The sequence below is a fragment of the Balaenoptera musculus genome, chromosome 18 (assembly GCF_009873245.2).
Source record: "Balaenoptera musculus isolate JJ_BM4_2016_0621 chromosome 18, mBalMus1.pri.v3, whole genome shotgun sequence".
NCBI classification, from domain to species: domain Eukaryota; kingdom Metazoa; phylum Chordata; class Mammalia; order Artiodactyla; family Balaenopteridae; genus Balaenoptera; species Balaenoptera musculus.
The window spans coordinates 13,542,645-13,560,995 of NC_045802.1; the positions used below are offsets into that span (position 1 = coordinate 13,542,645).

Below are 18,351 nucleotides of genomic sequence, written 5' to 3' on the forward strand. Positions count from 1 at the left end.
GTACAGTCACTCACTTTACCAAACAGCAGGACTGAGTGAGGCAATATAGAAGGTTCATTAATATAGTCATCAAATGAGACCATGCTTTTTTTGCATCTATCACACTTCTGGTAAGAGGTTAAAGGATTCCTACCCTGTTGTCTTTAGCCCTCTTCCCTCCACCCATCCCCTCTCCCCACCAACGAAAAGATCAATTTTCTCTGCGCCAATAATGATAGGTCCCCAGGACAGGATAATAGGACACAGTGGGACTGAAGAAGTTATCACTCTGAATCTTTCATCTTATTGATGAAAACACAGAAAATCCTGAGAGATTGTGTCCATCCATAATTTAATAGCCTCTCAGTGGTAGAACTTGGACATGTATTCAAATCCAGTTTTCTTCTACAGCCAAATAACATGGAGAATACCCCTTATAATCATGACTCTAGCAAAGCACTTAGAACTCAGTCTTAGATATGAGGCACTCAGAATTCACCAGGCTTGATGAATAATCTGTTTTGACAGATCTATTTGATATAGAAACATTCTTTTTCTCATGCTCTGTTATTTAAGCAAGATGATCATTCATGGGTATTTTTTTAATTCTAGAACATCTCTTTTCATCCTAAAAATTCCCATATAAATGAACTCGCTGCAGCAGGATATCTTCAGAAAAGGTTGCCTTTAGCAGCTACTTCTTTTGGCTGGAACTGTAGTTCTCATAATTAAATTTATACCTTATTTAACCATTCAGCTGAGATTTGGATATGGTTTCTTCTAGCCAATTTTCATGGAAAATTATGTTACAAGTTTTGCATGTAGGAGGCAGCCAATGACTGTTTTACTTGTATGAATTATTCAAAGTTTGGAGCTTCTAACTTTCATATTATTTACCATTTCTGATATTATATCACATATCTCATTGTTTGTTTATTATCCATTTCTTCCAGTAAAATTTAACCTTCATAAGGAGAAGAGATCTTTTCTTTTTTCTTTTCCTTTCCTTCCTTCCTTTCTTTCTTTTTTTCTTTCCTTCTTTCTTTCTTTCTTTTCTTTCTTTCTTTTTCTTTCTTTCTTTTTCTTTCTTTCTTTCTTCTTTCTTTAATTTTTGTTTCACTATTGCCCTGTACTGCCCTTAATCCATAGAAAGTACCCTACATATTTTCATTGACTGCATAAAGAAAAGACTAGAAATATTATATCTACTTATGCTGCATTATATCTATACCATTTTTCAAAGTGAAATGTTCTGTGTTTCACTTGGGACACCAGGATTTTTAGACGTTCAATATAAGTTACACACAATGGGAAATTTGACTTCCAAAATCTTCCTTATGAATTGTTCCCAAGAAATTTTCTATGAAGAAAACTTAATAAAGAACAGATTCCTACTGTGAGATATTTAATTTAAATGGATACAGGTAGGATAATTTTATATTTAATATCAATTGCTATGTCACAATTGTTTTATTCAAAAAGACATTTACAGACTATATAAACCTTCCCAAGATCACACTTTACTTCAGATTGAGAATGTATTTTATTTTAAAGTTCACTTGAGAAGGGTTATTTTTTTATTATTAGAAATATTTGTAAAACATCAAATCTTGTTCCTAAGAACTTTTCTTGTTGTCAGTACTTACAGTATTTGTAATCTTTAAAAAGTGTATCTATCTCAGATTCAGATACTGTCTTTTTTTTTTCCTGCCTTTTCCTCATTTTACAGTCTCTCCAGCCGTTTTGACAGTTAACCCAAACTGATCTTCTGAGACTGTGAATCATTAAATTTGTCACATATTTGCTAATTACTAAGTGCTGAGATGGATATAATATCAGAGAGGTTTAAAATGATGAGCTAAATTGAGAAAAATGTGATTTCTCAGCAAACCACAGTAGGATAGAAGGAAGAATACTTAAAATTTAAATTTTAACTATGACTTCAATAACAAGAGGAAAGGAAAACAAGGTTTTTACCAGCTACTTTGAGGTTTTCTACCTTACCATGATTTGCTGCAGATCTAAAACAAAATTTCTTTCTATGAAAAGAACAGAGAGAGATGGACGATGTCCTACTGTTTAATTTCCTATTATTTTGCTTTACTATATAGTTTCAAAGATAAACTTAAATGAATTGATTTTAAAAAATGGTTACAGTTATTTTATGTGCAGAATCACCAGTTCTGCAGAGTAATTTGTACTTTTAGAAGGTGTATCTGTTAAGAAAATTAAAAAGATTATTTACATATGGCTAATGAGACATGTTGAAAGGCTTCAGAAGACAAACATACTAAAAAAAAAACCCCCAGAACCCAGAGAATCATTCACGGGACCTGAAGTCATGAAAATCTGGAATTCTAAAACCTAAAGTTACATCTTGTAGGCTGCATTTGGGGGCAGGTCCACCGCAGTTTGTAAAGTGTTTATTTAGCTTTGAGGATTAGGACTTGGAGCTACAACGGTCAGAACCTGTTTTAAACATTCCTATGTCCCCAACTTTAATGAATATTCTTTTCTGAGCAACAAAATTCCATGGCAGTAACACGTTCGGATTATATTTTCTATAGTATCACATTTACCCAGGACCCATGGTAATATCATCCACTCGACGATGGTTGGTGGTGGACCTTGCCTGTTCAAGTCTGACCTGTCGATGTGCTGAGAGGCAAGCAGCAGCAGGAACAAAAAAGTCAAATAAGATGCTGTGTGGCAGATGAACTTGATAAATGGCTTTCGGATGAACAGTCCGAGGGGGCTTTTGGGAGCTATAAGGTAGCACACAGAGAAGACGGGAAAGAGAAGTCCTATTATGAAACACGTCACCATCTTCACGGCCCAGTGTCTTCTCCTCCAGCCGGGAAACTCATCGTACCAGCGAGATGCCAGCAGTTGTTGACAGTTGGGCTGAGCAACAAACTACAGGGAAAGGAAAGGAAAAGTGAGAGTCAGGGTTACACGCAGGGGCTCCAGCTCATCAACAGGAACACAGTGTTATCGTTCAAGTCACAAGTTCTGTTCAAAACATAAAATAATTTTATGTTTACACCATCATAAAGTGCTTTAAGCCGTTCTGTGAACAAAGCTCATTTACTGAACATTTTATACCCACAGCAAAGTGCTGAGTGCTTAGCCAGACACAACAGGGGTCAAAATACTATGGCTGTACCTTAGGAAGCAAAGATAGAGCTGAGGACTAAGAATATCCATAGGATGTATTGATAACTGAACAGAGCTGTGTACAAAGATATACACATATATGTGCATATATAAGAATTGTGATATATATATAGGTATATGACATGAAGTAAAAAATGGTACTAGTGGTTATTTCTTGGTTTAGTGGTTATTTTCTGGTTAAGACATTATACTTTTTTCCCATTTTTATGCTGGGTGTATTTTTAATATTTTCTACAATAAACACATCAGAAAAAGTAAATGTATTTTTAATTGGGTTGAGGCAATAAGAAAATCATAACTGAAAGCATATTACATTACCAGGATGTAAATCATCATAGCTGAATTTGGTGGAAATAAAGCAAATACCCTACCTAAGTATAATCAATTACCACATACAAAACATTTCACAAACATGACATCATTTTTATCCTGCCAACATGTTTGAGATGTAGCATAGATCTTACTCTATTTTAAGGACGAAGATGGGGGGCTTATATGAGGGCTATAAATTTATTCAAGAAGATTACCTATCTAGTAAATGATGAAATGTATGGCTATCTGGTCCAAGATTCTTTTTTTTCTGTACATGATCTTTCTCATTGACACTGACAGCTAAGCATTATATAAATTCAGAGGGAGTTTTCTCTTCCAGATGGAATGGTCCAAAAATGCTTCCCAGTGGGTCTGCGCTCTGAAAGGGGAGATTTGTATAAGCAGAGAAGAGAAGGGAAGGCAAGGCATGCAGGTGAGAAAGTGTATAGTGTGTTTTAGGGATGCCCTATGGACACTTTGGACTGTAGTAGAAGCTTTAGGCCCTTGTTAAGGGACTCAAGAAAGTTCTGTTGGCATCAAAAATAGACCCACCCTAGAAGCAAACTGAACACCTGGCCCTTTCATGGGACTCTCCCTGCCCCAATATTTCCTATTTTTCTTCTTCAGTCTTAGACTTTATGGATCTCCTTTAGGAGACCCTTACTTGACCCTTACTCTTTTTTGATAGGTACACAGAAAGTGGCTTGATGATCATAAACAAAAAGCTGTTTGAAAGTGAAAGGAGAGACGGGTGATTGATTAAAAGAGCAGTTCAATAGCTGAGATGTGCAATCATATGGGCTGGATGTCAAATGAGTTCTCATGCAACTGTTTCTCTTCATTTTGTCTTAGATATTGTGTTCATCAAAAGATATAGTGGGCAAAGCCACATGTATAAATGGAATTAAATGTATAATAATAGGTTCAGCAAGTACAGCTAAAACAAGATAAAACTGCATTTCTTCAAGACTGGGATGATGGGGCTCGCCTCACTATTTTGTAAGTAATTTATGAAAGTAAGCTTCAATCTCCATAGTTAGTAAAGTTAAATTTTATAATCCAAAGAAGAGCTTTTCTTAACACATTCCTTGCCTATTATTTTGGTCAGAGTCAAGTGTTTGAAAGTCACAATAGAGCTTTTGCTGATATATCTGTAGAGTACTGGTCATTAACAAGTTCTGTTCTCTTAGTTAGTTTCCCTCACCCCCGCCCAACACACACACATAATCCTTCACGTCATCATTTTATACACAAAGCATAGTCTACCATCTTTTTGCTATTTTCTCATATAAAATATGTTCTGCAGTTTTCTTCATTAGAATTTAGCACGAAGACCATAATAGAAGGGAATTAATGAAACCTATGAAAAATGCAAGATATAATGAACAGTTGCTATAATCTCAGTAATTCTCACAGATTGAAGAAACACTATAAGGGACTAAGCGCGAACAACACATCTGACACATGCAACAAAAAGTAAAAGAAAGGGATGTACTTTGTTCAACACGGTCTGGGTGAATTCTAGGACTAACATACTCTGCCCTTCTTAGCCCAAATCTCATTAGAGCATGAGACACCCCAGGGCAATTGAGCAAGTAACTTTATTGGGAGCACTTAAGATTTGCTTGGAAAAATATTTCCGTTGCCTAATACACAAATATAGACTGTGTTAAATTACCTAGAAGAAGCAAATCATTTAATCCTCATAGAACACCTGCCATTGCCAAGCACTCGGTTAGCCTTAATTTTTACTAACGCTTTTTCTTAAAAGATCTTTTTCTTTAATTATTGGAAAGTATATATCTGTGCTTAGTAAATGAACAGTGTACAGAATTTTTTACCAAACACAGACACAGTGAGGTTTACATACAGGTAAAGAATAGAGGCAGGATAATATAAGAAGAGCAGGAGTGGGTGTGTTTAATACACAAGTTTCCCAAAACGTAGATATTATTTGGCTACAAATTTGTTCTAATCTTAGGATTGAAACAACTGCAAAAGTATTCCTAAGAATCGCTATAGATCTAAATATTCTCACAATGGTTTTACATCCTTCTTCTTCTACACCTGTTTGCTGCATGTCTACACCAGCATTCTCCAAATTGTAGCCCATTCATTAATAAATATTTCCATGAAAAAAACAGTTACCAAGTTAAAGATTAAAAACATTAAAATTTTATGTTACAAAAATTTTCACAGCGTTTAACTGTTAAAGTAGATTAAAGCACTTCATTTCTCTCATGTGTCCCTTCCTTCTTTCTTTCCTTCTGTTCTTTGCTTCCTTCCTAGATGCTTCCTTATTTGTACTTCGTTTTTTCTTTGTCACCCCTCTTCCTGCCTTTTTTTCTCTCTTTCTCCCCGCCTCCTCGTCTCTTGGTTTCCTTGGATTATTTAGAGACTACTCAGCTGTACGCCAACCCCCTTTGAAGGACCCCCTCAGAGGGGGCCAACCTATCTCTGTGACACTTGCCATTGGTCTATTCCAGCAAAGCCCTCTTCAGGTGGGCCCTCACATTTCCTGCTGGGAGCGTAGAGGTCGCGCCTCCTCTGCCCCATCTTTCTATTGCACGGTGAGTCACGGAAACCACCATCTTCTTTACCATCCCAGGACTGCGGGAGGTGGGGTTTCTTTGAAACACACCGTGTTACAGCCCCTTCTCTCTCTGTAGTTGTTGGTCGATTCCTAAACAATTCCTGCCATCACATTAAAATTCATATTAAAACATTATAAACATTCAAATTCACATTTGTGCCATGAAACTAGAAAGGACACTCTAAAAAAAGAAAGATTTCCTCTCTTTCAATAACCTTAAAAAAATTTTTAAAAACCTAATCTCATGATTATTTATAAAACTGTTGAGTCATGGAATTTTAAATATTGAAGAAACTGTGAAGATTACTGAATCTAATCTCATTTTTACAAATAAAGTGAATTCCAGTACCAATGATTGAAAAGCAACTAGTCAAAGTACTAAAACACCCCAAACCTAAAGAAAACAAATAAAAAATGATGAAGAGAAAGGAGATAAAGCTGAAAAGTGAAAACAAACAAGCAAACAAACAAAAAACAAACCCAAACAACCGAGAAACCTCACTGCTATGTGGCAAGGAATTAAAATATTAATTGGATATGGACAAAATAAGATGAAGAGAATTCAAAAATTAATGGAGCTCTGATAATTAAAATAACTATGGATTAGATTTCCTATTTGTTTTTTTCTTCATCTTTTTAGTTTTTCAATATATTTTTCTAGTTTAAAATTTTGGATCCAAAGTTCAGACTGTGGCCATATTCTCTAAACAAGCAAAATCTAGATTCTGGAAACAACCAACCTGGCACCTTAGTGCATCTTGACTAAGTCAGATAGTTACATGGGAGTTTCTATTGGCTGTTGGATGATTATAAAGAGAGTTGAAACTTTTGGGTTGAATGAATTAAAGTGATTTAGGTAAGGGCTTAAAAAGGACTGCAGATTCATATACATGCCAGTTTCCTCTGGGTCTTACTATTTACTTCTTAGAATTTCAAAAATAATCTATATCCTTTGGGGTTTTATTTCCTCTGCCCAAGAATGTTTTTCGACAACTCATTTTGTAATGTGGATAACAAGGCTTAAGAATGATTTGTAGGCAGAAGAGCTTCAGGGAATTACTTTGTCCATAACTGAAAACCCTTTTTTCTTCTACTTCTGCCCTTAACTCCCTTCATAGCTGCCAATGGCCTTTAACTGTCTGGGCCTTTCTCTGTTTCCTAGAGATAGCTCTAGTTGTGTTCCTAATTAAAACAATTCTCCAGTCTCCTTGAGCATGGTCATACTGCATAACTAATCACTCACCTACTTCATTATTCAAAGCATCATTTTCATCTGGTGCTCCCTAGTTTGATTAAGCCAACAGTACTGTGCATCATCTATGAGTGGGGCATTGGCTAGATATGTGGGGAGAGGACCAAGATCTGTAAGAACCAGATATATCTGTCTTCTAGGATCTCAAAATCTGTTGCGTACTGATAACGTGACTGGGTAACTTAAATACAGAGCATTACATGACTTGTTAGAAAAGAGGTAGAACGTGTAGGAGGAATTATGCCCAATATGAAATAATCAGGGAAGATTGAAGAAAGGAAGCAGAATTTGCTAGTTAAGCCTGAGATAACAAGTAGAATTTTGACAGGCACAGCTTGGTAGGTGGATGTGTTTTAATTCAGATTTAGAGACTATCATGTTAAAAACTTGAGGATGGAGATAAGCAAGTTCAGATGAGCAATCCCTTGTTCTAGAATGTTACATTCAATGGTGAATATGCTAGAGATGTAGTATAAAGGGATACTGCGGCCATATATCAGGATACAGATAAAAATGTTTATTGAGGCAATTTCTCAAGTCTAAGTCCTTGCTGCTCAGTGGAGGCCGAGGCTGGCAATACCGAGAGACAACTGTGCAATCACTTATAGTCTTATACACAAATATATAAAATTTATTCACTTTCATTGAATTACAGAGTATTGCACTTATGCCAACTTTAATATATTTACATATTTTATAACCTAATTTTAATGAATATAATGTCACAAGATGGGAGATTAGTTCAAAAAGATTTCTATAAGAAACTTACACTGAGAAGATAATAATAATTCAGGCATATGGAATCCAATAAAATAACTAGTTGACTGAGTTTTTATCAGTGTCTTTAAAAGGTAAAAAAATTAATGAAGATTTAATCATATCTGAGATGACATTGGCTAAGAAGCCTGAGATTAGTCAAGAAGACTGATTGATAAACTTTAGGTTCTTTCCTCTGCAGGATATTGGCCTACAACTCCCCTGGCTCTGTCAAGTCAGAGAATCTCCTATCCAGTCATCAAATCACATGATTATTTTCCTTGGACAGGCATGTCAAATTCAGATTTGCAGATTGGAATTCAAGGAATAACTCAAAGCATATCACTAGGGCACCACTTCTGATGTCTACATATCCAGAAGGGAAGATGACAGCTAAACTCCATTTGACAGTGCTGGTGAGGCGGGGGCAGGATTCAACTTCTTAAATCACTTCTGGGCCTAAATTCAAAATTGGTTTGGCAACTGAGCTAGGATGATGAGTGGGCAATAACGGGAAGCAGAAAATGCAGAGACAAAGGAAATATGGTGGGAGGTGATAAACCCAACATTGAATACATTAAACTATTGAACTTGGCAAACAAACAAAATGAGATTTTGGTAGTGGGAAGGCAGAGTCAATAGATATTGTTAGTTCTTTGAAAATCACAAAGGGCAGCAGTTGGTAGAAATTCCACGTCTCTTCACCAATAACCCTCTTCAGGGTGCGCATGAAGAGTTGTTTTAAACTCTCTTATCATGGAAAAGAGATGAAAAACCGCCAGTCATTTCTAAGTGTCTACCTAGATGCTTCCTTAAAAATGAAGAGAGATGTGGAGGCAGACAATTATAGAGTTGTGTTTCTTTAAAGTCTTTATTGGAGTATAATTGCTTTACATTGTTGTGTTAGTTTCTGCTTTATAACAAAGTGAGTCAGCCATACATATACATATATCCCCATATCTCCTCCCTCTTGAGCCTCCCTCCCACCCTCCCTATCCCACCCCTCTAGGTGGTCACAAAGCACCGAGCTGATCTCCCTGTGCTATGCGGCTGCTTCCCACTAGCTATCTATTTTGCATTTGGTAGTGTATATATGCCAATGCTACTCTCTCACTTCGTCCCAGCTTACCCTTCCCCCTCCCTGTGTCCTCAAGTCCATTCTCTTTTGAAGGAACCACCATTTGACTGTTGAATCATGTAGGTGAGTAATAGGTGAGAATGGTAGATGGAAAACAGAGGACAGCTTGTTCCTGGTCCTGGCCAGCCCTCAGTGGGCTGGTTTTCCAGTCTCTGATGACAGTTTCTGCAAGAAGAGTGGCAGTTCAGAAAGCGTGGTCCCCTCTTAGTCTCCTGGAGGAAAGCCTACTGAGGACTAAACTCTGCTCTATTATCTTCCACGAGGACAAGTATCCAAGAGGCAAAAAGAGGCACTACAGGAATGAATTCTAGTTGCTCTTTTGAGATGAAAGGATACAGTCACTCATCTTTCCCCTTTTCTATCCCTTTTCACATAATTTCAAGACCAATTATTTCTGAGAAAATTTTAAAAAGAGACTAACCATGGTATGTGTGGATAAGAATTTGGAGAAAATGGAACTCTCATACATCGGCCATCAAAACGTAAATGGTTGGACTTCCCTGGTGGCACAGTGGTTAAGAATCCGCCTGACGGGGCTTCCCTAGTGGCGCAGTGGTTGAGAATCTGCCTACCAATGCAGGGGACACGGGTTCGAGCCCTGGTCTGGGAAGATCCCACATGCTGCGGAGCAACTAGACCCGTGAGCCACAACTACTGAGCCTGCGCGTCTGGAGCCTGTGCTCCGCAACAAGAGAGGCCACGACAGTGAGAGGCCCACGCACCGCAATGAAGAGTGGCCCCCACTTGCCGCAACTAGAGAAAGCCCTCGCACAGAAACGAAGACCCAACGCAGCCAAAAATAATAAATAAATAAATAAAAATTAAAAAAAAAAAAGAATCCGCCTGCCAATGCAGGGGACACGGGTTTGAGCCCTGGTCAGGGAAGATCCCACATGCCGTGGAGCAACTAAGCCTGTGAGCCACAACTACTGAGCTGGCATGCCACAACTCCTGAAGCCCACGAGCCTAGAGCCTGTGCTCCACAGCAAGAGAAGCCACCACAATGAGAAGCCCACACACTGCAATGAAGAGTAGCCCCCGTGCACCACAACTAGAGAAAAGCCTGCACGCTGCAACAAAGACCCAATGCAGCCAAAAATAAATAAATAAATAAATAAATAAATAAATAAATAAATAAATGTAAATGGTCAACCACTTTGGAAAACAGTTTGCAGGATTTAAAAAAAAAAAAATTAAACTTACACTTACCATATGATGGGCTTATTCCAATTCCAGGCATTTCTCCAAAAGAAAAGAAGGCATATTGCCATACAAATACTCTCATACAAGTGTCATAGTAGCTTTGTTTTTAATAGCTAACAAGAAGAATAATTCAAATTTCCATCCACCAGTGAATGGATAAACAAAATGTGGTATATCCAGGATGTAATAACGTACAACATGATAAATATAATTCACATGGCTGCATGTTATATATGAACATTGTTAAGAGAGTAAATCCTAAGAGTTCTCATCACAGAAATCTCTTTTCTATCTCTTTAATTTGATATTAATAGGAGATGATGGATGTTCGCTAAACGTATTGTGATCATCATTTCATGATGTACGTAAGTCAAATTATTATGCTATGCACCTTAAATGTATACAGTGCTGTATGTCAATTATATCTCAATAAAACTGGAAGAAAAAAATGTGGTATATCCATGCTATGGAGGATTACTCAGAAATGAGAAGGAAGGAACTATTGATGTTCACACATGGTTGAATCTCAAAATAATTATGCTGAATGAAAGAAGCTGGAGGCCAAAAGAGAATATGCTGTATGATTCCAGTGACAGAAAGCAGATCAGCAATTGCCTGAGAAGGGGTGGGGGGGCGTGCAGAGAAAGATCATAGAAGGGCAAAAGAAAACTTATGGGGGTGACAGACACGTTTACTATTTTAATTGCGGTGATGTTTTCACAGGTGTACACATATTATAAAAAACTTACCACAGTATTCACTTTAACTATGTGCAACTTACTGTGTGTCAATGTTGTTCAAAAATGGCTGCCCCTATTTTGCTGGTGCCAGAAAGCACATTCAGAATGATCTACCTCCAATCTGTTACCAGTCTTACCAAGTTGGCTTCTTTCTCTTGGATTCGTCTCATTTTAATTTCAATTCCACTACCATGAGATATTATCATAACATCATATATCATTATTTCAGACTTAAACTAGGAGGAAAAGAAAAGGTCTACTTTCTGCCAAAGCCTATTAGCCTCTGAGTTCTTTCTCCAACTAACCTATGTACCATACCGCTGAGATGATGGGCCTTGCAAAATGCAAATTTAACTGTGTCTCTTTCTCAACTAAAAGTCTGTACTGTCATTTCATAGTCTCCAGGAAAAAGTCTCCAGTTTATGTAAGGCCTACCAGGCCCTGAGCTCCTTTACCATAAGACTCCTTTCCTCCACCCTTTCATATTTATAGTGCAGGCGCACAAACCCTTCAGAGTGCTCTGACCATGTCTGGACCTTTCTTACTGTTGTACGGTTGCATGTGCTGATACTTTTGCCTGGAATCATCCATCTCCTATTTTCTCAGAGTAAATTCCTGAGTCTTCCAACTCAGCTTCTATTCATCTGATCACACTTATAGCCAACTGTTCTTTTTCTCGGTACTGATATTGTTCCTTGAACATACACCTACAATTGCACTTCTTCCTCTTATCTCCTGCATTTTAATCATGGGTTGGAGTGAGCTATGTGAGAAGGGTCTGTCATTTTTCATCACTTGATCCTTCGCACCAGTGCCTGGCCCTGAGATGTCAATGGATGTTTTCTCAATTGAATTAACTGCTGAACATAGCTCAGGGTTTATGAATCCATTTAATTAGGCACTAACCGCTCCTGTAAGTTCCACGGAAAAGCCTGGTTGAAATCATTAGCCTCAACAATAAGAAGGGCACTTTATATTCTTGTGCTTATTTCCAGAAAATACAAAGTTAGCTGCCTCTCTTTCTTCTGAATATAATGTTAATTAGTCCAGGCAGCTTCCTAGGAGATCCATGGTGTTGCTTGAGTATAGGATGAGAAGGCTGCCTCAGTCTAGGTTAGAGGCCAGTTCTTAGAAGCTATTGAAAATCAAGTTGTTCTTGGAAAATACATCTTTACAAGGAATCCGGAGGCAGAGTATTTCAAGAAGTTTCCAAGGAAATATATTTCAGAGAAATGTAGTTCAATTCCATTAGAATCAATGAAAGAGGGACGAGAACTTGAAGTGGCGAACATGGTCTTCAGGACTCTGATCCTCTTAACAGTGTTTTAAAAAAGATAATAATGATATTCTTTTCTCTACCTTGCTCTTTTGTGCAATCAGAGGTATGCATGTCTGATGTGTCTGATGAAAAATGTAAGAAAAAAAAGATAAACCAACCTCAAGGAACTCATTTCCTTGACTACAAAACCATTGGTCTGGACTTTTATGCAAAAAAAACGCTGATGTTAAAAATGCATACATACAAACTACAAATTTTTAAAATTCATTTTTAGCCTCTATATGGAGGATATTTACTGTTCACTACTCATAGAGAATTGAAACACTTTAAAAGTGGATTTAAAGTTTTATTCTCCTATGTCATGAACATATATCAGACAACATCTATGGATAGGTTAAAGCAAATTGTGTATTTTGACTTGGAATTCTCCATACCCACTATCATTCTGTTCCGAAAGGTAATTATATCCCCAAACTTCATTTCATCAAGTTGTTAAGCTTCTGTAATACAATCTGTTTGTAAATTAGGGATTGCCTCTAAAAGATTTTCAGTAGTTATCTTTAAATATGACAAGATGTGAACATTTCCTACGCCAGCACCAGTATCCATTCCAACCTTCCCCCACTGCCCCATCCCACCACCCATGCTACCACAATGCGATTCAGGTGGTCCTATGGATGGTCATCCAATAACTCTTAGTGCTCCTGCTAACCTGGGATGCCCAAAATTGCATACCTCCTTTCCTAGCAGCAGAACCAAGACTGTCCCTCTAATTCTATTTTTATTTATATATTCATAGCTATACTTAACTAGAAAGGGTCTGATTATGAGATGAAAAGAATTCATACAAAATGACAGTGAATTGCATTCACCTCAATCTTTCATTTGCATTTAAGAAATAATAAAAGATAGTGAATGACAGAAATTTAGGTCCCAGAACTGAAGGAACCTTGCCTTTCTGCCCTGGTTTCTTCCCACCACGTGTCTTTGGTCTGAGTCTTCTGATCTTACTGACCCTGGCGAGGAAGGGCAAGTAGTCAGCATGTCTTCAACCTTCAGTGCTGGCGCCCTCTCTATCCTATAGTAGGGATTAGATTTCTTGGTTCAATCAACGAGAAGCTTCCATACTTGTTAGTAAATAAAGTTACAATCTCAGCAAAAATAAAGATAATGATAATTACACAGAATGCCTTGTTTTTGTTTTTGGTTTTTTGGTACCTAGACTTACAGTCAAAAGAAATGAAAGCTATGAGGAGGTTTACAGATGCTCAAGAATTTCTTGCTAAATTCTTCCCTAGAGGTGGAAAGTCCATTTGATGGCAAGCAGAACCTATCTGCTTCATGTCATCTAGACATATTATTGCCAACTCTGAGTAACTATTTAACCACTTCCAAACATTTATAATGCAATTTCTGGTGCATCATGCATATGAGGAAGGTAGTCAAAATGTTTACTTACATTTCTGTCAGGATAATTTTACTTTACCTAAAACATTGTTAAAAGCTGAAGATGGTTTGAATTCTTTTTCCTTTTACTAAATTCAGTAAGACCACGATACATATTCTGGACATTTCCGTAGGCACCTCATTCCCTAATCCCAAAAGAATTCAAAATCACAATAGGAATTCAAGAAGGGAATATTTTCATACCTATTCCCAGAATTTAAGAACAGTGAGTAAGGGTCTACAAAACATAATATTTAAATAAGAAGACCTAATTTTCAGTACATCATTTATTTAGTTAGTTGAAAGTTAAAGTCCCCAAAAGTGACAAAGAAACTTCATTTTTCTCTCTCCATATAAATAAATGGCATCCAAGTAATCTTGGCCTTCTCAGTACACTGAAGATAGGTTTCTTATTTAGCAAAGCACTAGAAAAACTTTTATGACCTAATTTCTTGGGATTGACATAGTCTCGCTCTTTCATCTTCAGCATGATAATCTTCTGTTGTGTCTGTACAATTTACGAGTCTGCCCAGAGAAGGAAATGTCCTCCTCCAACTGGAGCGAAGTCCAAGGCAAAATTTTCCACCCCAGGACATTGTGGAGGCAGAAAACACCAGGCAGGGAATCATGGGGAGTCTCTTTTTATTTAATTATTTATTTATTTATTTATTTATTTATTTATTTATGGCTGTGTTGGGTCTTCGTTTCTGTGCAAGGGCCTTCCCCAGCTGTGGCAAGCGGGGGCCACTCCTCATCGCGGGGGGAGTCTCTTTTGAGACAGTTTTCCACAGTGTCACTGCAGTCTTGGCCTCAAAAGGTGTCTAGATGTTTAAAGATCGAGAATATTTTTGAGTTGGAGATCTAGAACATTCACTCATTATTTAAGAGGTGATAATATCTTCTCGTACTAAATGTCAGTGTCCAGACACTGCCCAATACCCAGATTTCAAAGGAATTCAGAACATCACAAGGATCTGCCAATTACATTAGAGAGATGTCAAATACAAAGAATAAATAAATAAATAACCCCCCCCCCCCAAAAAAAAGATAGTCTTATCCTTGTGAAGAGTATGGAATTAATATTTAACAATATTATTGATAATAATCACTGTAGAATTACTATATAAGTGACAAAGGCAAAACTTTGTATGTGAAGCAACTAAAGAATGAAAAATTACATCCTCTTTCATCATTCACTTTTCCTCCTTTCACATACATACTCAAGCTCCAGAAATCCTCTGTCCCAAATGCAACATCCTCATTCAACCACTTCAGTCACCACCCCATCTTCTTCTTCTTCTCTGGCCGGGATTCATTCTGAGAAAGCGGTCCAGGATCACCCTTCATAGTGGTGGGCTTTCTATATATATTTTAATATCAGCATCAACTATAATATATAATATTATAGTTAACTCTTTACATCCAATAGAAATTGGTATATTTATCTCTGTATACCTCCGTACCAACTTGATACTATTTATTTCTGTATCTATAATGCTTTGCAGACTTTCTGGTACCAAGATGATTCTTGAGACATAGTTTTAGAATGAATGAGTAAATATATGAATGGCAAGAGTAGAAAGACTGACTTTATCCACTGCTTTGAAAATTGTGTCTAGGTTATTTTACGGCTTTCATGCTGCTATGTAGCATGGAAGGAGAGGCTGAGCCTAAACATATGGCTGAAGGCTAAAGAAAAAAGGGCAAACAATACAACATTCCTTCTAAAGGAAGTCAAAGGTCTATAGCACAGTATGCAACTGGCTTTTCTACTCTGTCCTAAGAATTAGGAAGAAAATTATTTTCTCAGTAAATAAACATGATCATGATATATGGAAAAGGAACTACTTACTTTAATTCTGTTACAAACTAATTACCGATTTCTGACTCTTGCTGGATTATGAGATTTCTACTCACCTGGTTTATGTAAACATTGAGATAAGACACTGATCCCCGGCTCATGCATAAGACTTGTGCCTAAGTGTTGATTGTGACTGTATTTTAATAGGCAATGCTTGAAGAATAAAGTTAATGAAAAAATGCACAAAACTTTTTTTTTTGGCTGCTGGTTTGAGTTTTAGAAGGAGCTTCTTATTTATGTTTTTCAGATTTTGAGAAGATAAGTACTACCCCTACCACCAAGAAAAAAGTAGTTTATAAAATTTTCTCCTTCTTATTTTTCAACTATAGTAGAATTCGTTTGATAGCTTTGGTGTGAAAGTTATTTGTTTTCACATCAAAGAGAAGGATACGCTTAGAAATATAAATACCAGATGATTATTTCCTAGCAAAATATACTATTCAATGTATACAGTCTGCTTATCAATCATGTTATTTGTCCCTTCTCCTGTTAGAAAAATCTTCAGCTGATGAGTAGCCTTCTTTATAGGGCTTGAAATCTGGGATGTATTTGACACTTGGATCCTACTTCAGTTTGGACAAACTACATTTCAAGTGCTTAACTGCCTCATGTAGCTAGTGGCTATGTACTGACAACACAGGTCTAGTTTTTCAAATATAGACTAACAGATATCTTTTGAAATTAAAAAAAAAACTCTAAGAGGATCACTGAGTACTGAATGCAGAGAGCTAGCAGCTCTTAATAAAAAGTCTATTCTAGAAGAGAGTGACTGTACCTACTTCCCTGACAGACCTTCTCTCCAAAGGGTGACAAGCAGGTAGTCAACTGGATTTAATGATTTCTGCACGTCTTCACCCCCATCCCCCAGTGCTACGTGGTTGCAGAGCATTTGCACTCCTCTCTCCTCTGTATAAGTGTCTGTTCCTTGCAGTGCTAAAAGAGATTGATAATGCGGCTCAGTAAGATTTCAGAGTGCAGCATCCAGTCGCAGACCTCTGTTCTGAGGATATACTTTGGAGGCAGACAACCCCGCCTAGGCAATGAGATGGCCTGACGGCTCCCACTCATTTCTCACGGGCACCTGATCAATAAGCAATCCACTGGTGTTAGTTGTTCCTGTTTGAACATGTAAATAACACTGGGGTAGTCCAGCCTATCAGTCAGTGCCACCTTTGAAATGTAACATTTTTTATCAGCAAATCAGATTACTTTCCTCCTTGCTAAGATTATCTTTACGAGCACGGGTGGGCTGCTCAGTTTTGATTTGGGAGCACTTCCTCACTGGGTTGGCCTGGGAGAGGTCCTGCCAAAGGGACATTTGGAGACCCTAAGGGCCCTGGAGGAGGTAAGTCTAGAGATGGGTGACAGGCCAAAATGGATAAGATGGGGGCAAATTAACAAACATCTCAAATGTCCGGGATCTTAAAACTGTAAATGCCTGGCTTATTATTTATCTGCTTTTATTTCTCAAAGGAGAAAGAAATTTGTGAGGTTTGTTTTGTAACATTTATGAGGCACAAGATTGAAAAAGCTGGATAAAAAGCAAAAACACCGGTTCACACACACACACTCTGTGTCAGACATACCAAGATTTGTCTTTCTTAGAAAGTTAGTACTTCAGAAATCATCAAGCCTCACCTCTAGGCTTTACAACCAGGAAACTGAGGTCCAGGAAGGTCAGATGAATTTTCCAGAGCCACAAAACTAGTTAACGGCAGAGGCAAAGGTAGTTCCCTATCAGGTGTGGTGCTGACTGGAATGCAGGGTGAGGGGCAGGAGCTCAGGATGCAAGTCAACCCCCGAATGAAGTCAAAGTTGCAGATCTATAATCCCAGCTCAGTAGTTATAGACTTTGGATAGTGGCAGTGAGATGGTAGCGATCTACCATCACCTTCTGCCATTTTGCATTCTTTTATGTAGACAATGAAAGATATCAAGTCAATAATACTGGTTTAAGAAAGTTCTCAAAATTGAATGAAATAAAACTAAGCATTCAGTTCCAAAGTACTGGCTTTGCGGTCAAGAGGGCTTTTTGTTTCTTTTTCTTGATCTTCTGAGTCCCTGGGATTGTTGCAGATGCCGTTTCTCATGCTCTAGATAACTAATAACCTTGAAAGAAAAAAAATAATCCCTCCAAAGAGAAATGAGTATTTCCACTGCCTAGCCTCTTAAATCTTACTTGATGTTTTCTAAATGGAACTAAAAGAATTTCTCAGAGTTAAAGGATTGAGGGAGAAGAGTCATTTTATGTGGGAGGAGATGTAGTAGTTTGGATGTATATAATCAGGGGGAAAAAAAGAAGAGAAGCCAGACAGAAGAAAAAAAAATCCTTGGGTGCTTTGTTTTGTAGTTTAGCTTTTCTCAAACTTTCCAGACAGGGCAGAAATTCTAGAAGGTCAAGGAGAGGAATCACTTATTGATCCTAAGGGTAAAAAGGGTAATTTTCTCTGCTAAACGAGAGATGTGCTCAGGAAGATGAGAAGATGAATGCAGTAACCAAGCAGTGACCACATTTAATAAGAATCTGTGCATCCCTCACTTCAATTTCAATACTTATATAGGAAGTGTCCAGGTTCATCCTTATGCATCCTTTTCCCTAGCTCCAAGGATTCAAG

At 37.5% G+C, this 18,351-nt stretch overlaps 1 protein-coding gene and 1 long non-coding RNA gene across 2 annotated transcripts in view; one reads left to right on the forward strand and one right to left on the reverse strand.

Moving 5' to 3' along the window:
- The window catches only part of TRPC4 (transient receptor potential cation channel subfamily C member 4), a 117,112-nt gene that overhangs the window by 48,014 nt on the left and 50,747 nt on the right, over positions 1 to 18,351 (reverse strand). The window contains 1 exon segment of the mRNA XM_036831463.1: positions 2,559 to 2,895. Within this exon segment, the coding sequence (XP_036687358.1) occupies positions 2,559 to 2,895 (337 nt within the window).
- The window catches only part of LOC118884101, a 47,320-nt gene that overhangs the window by 28,005 nt on the left and 964 nt on the right, over positions 1 to 18,351 (forward strand). The window lies entirely within an intron of this gene.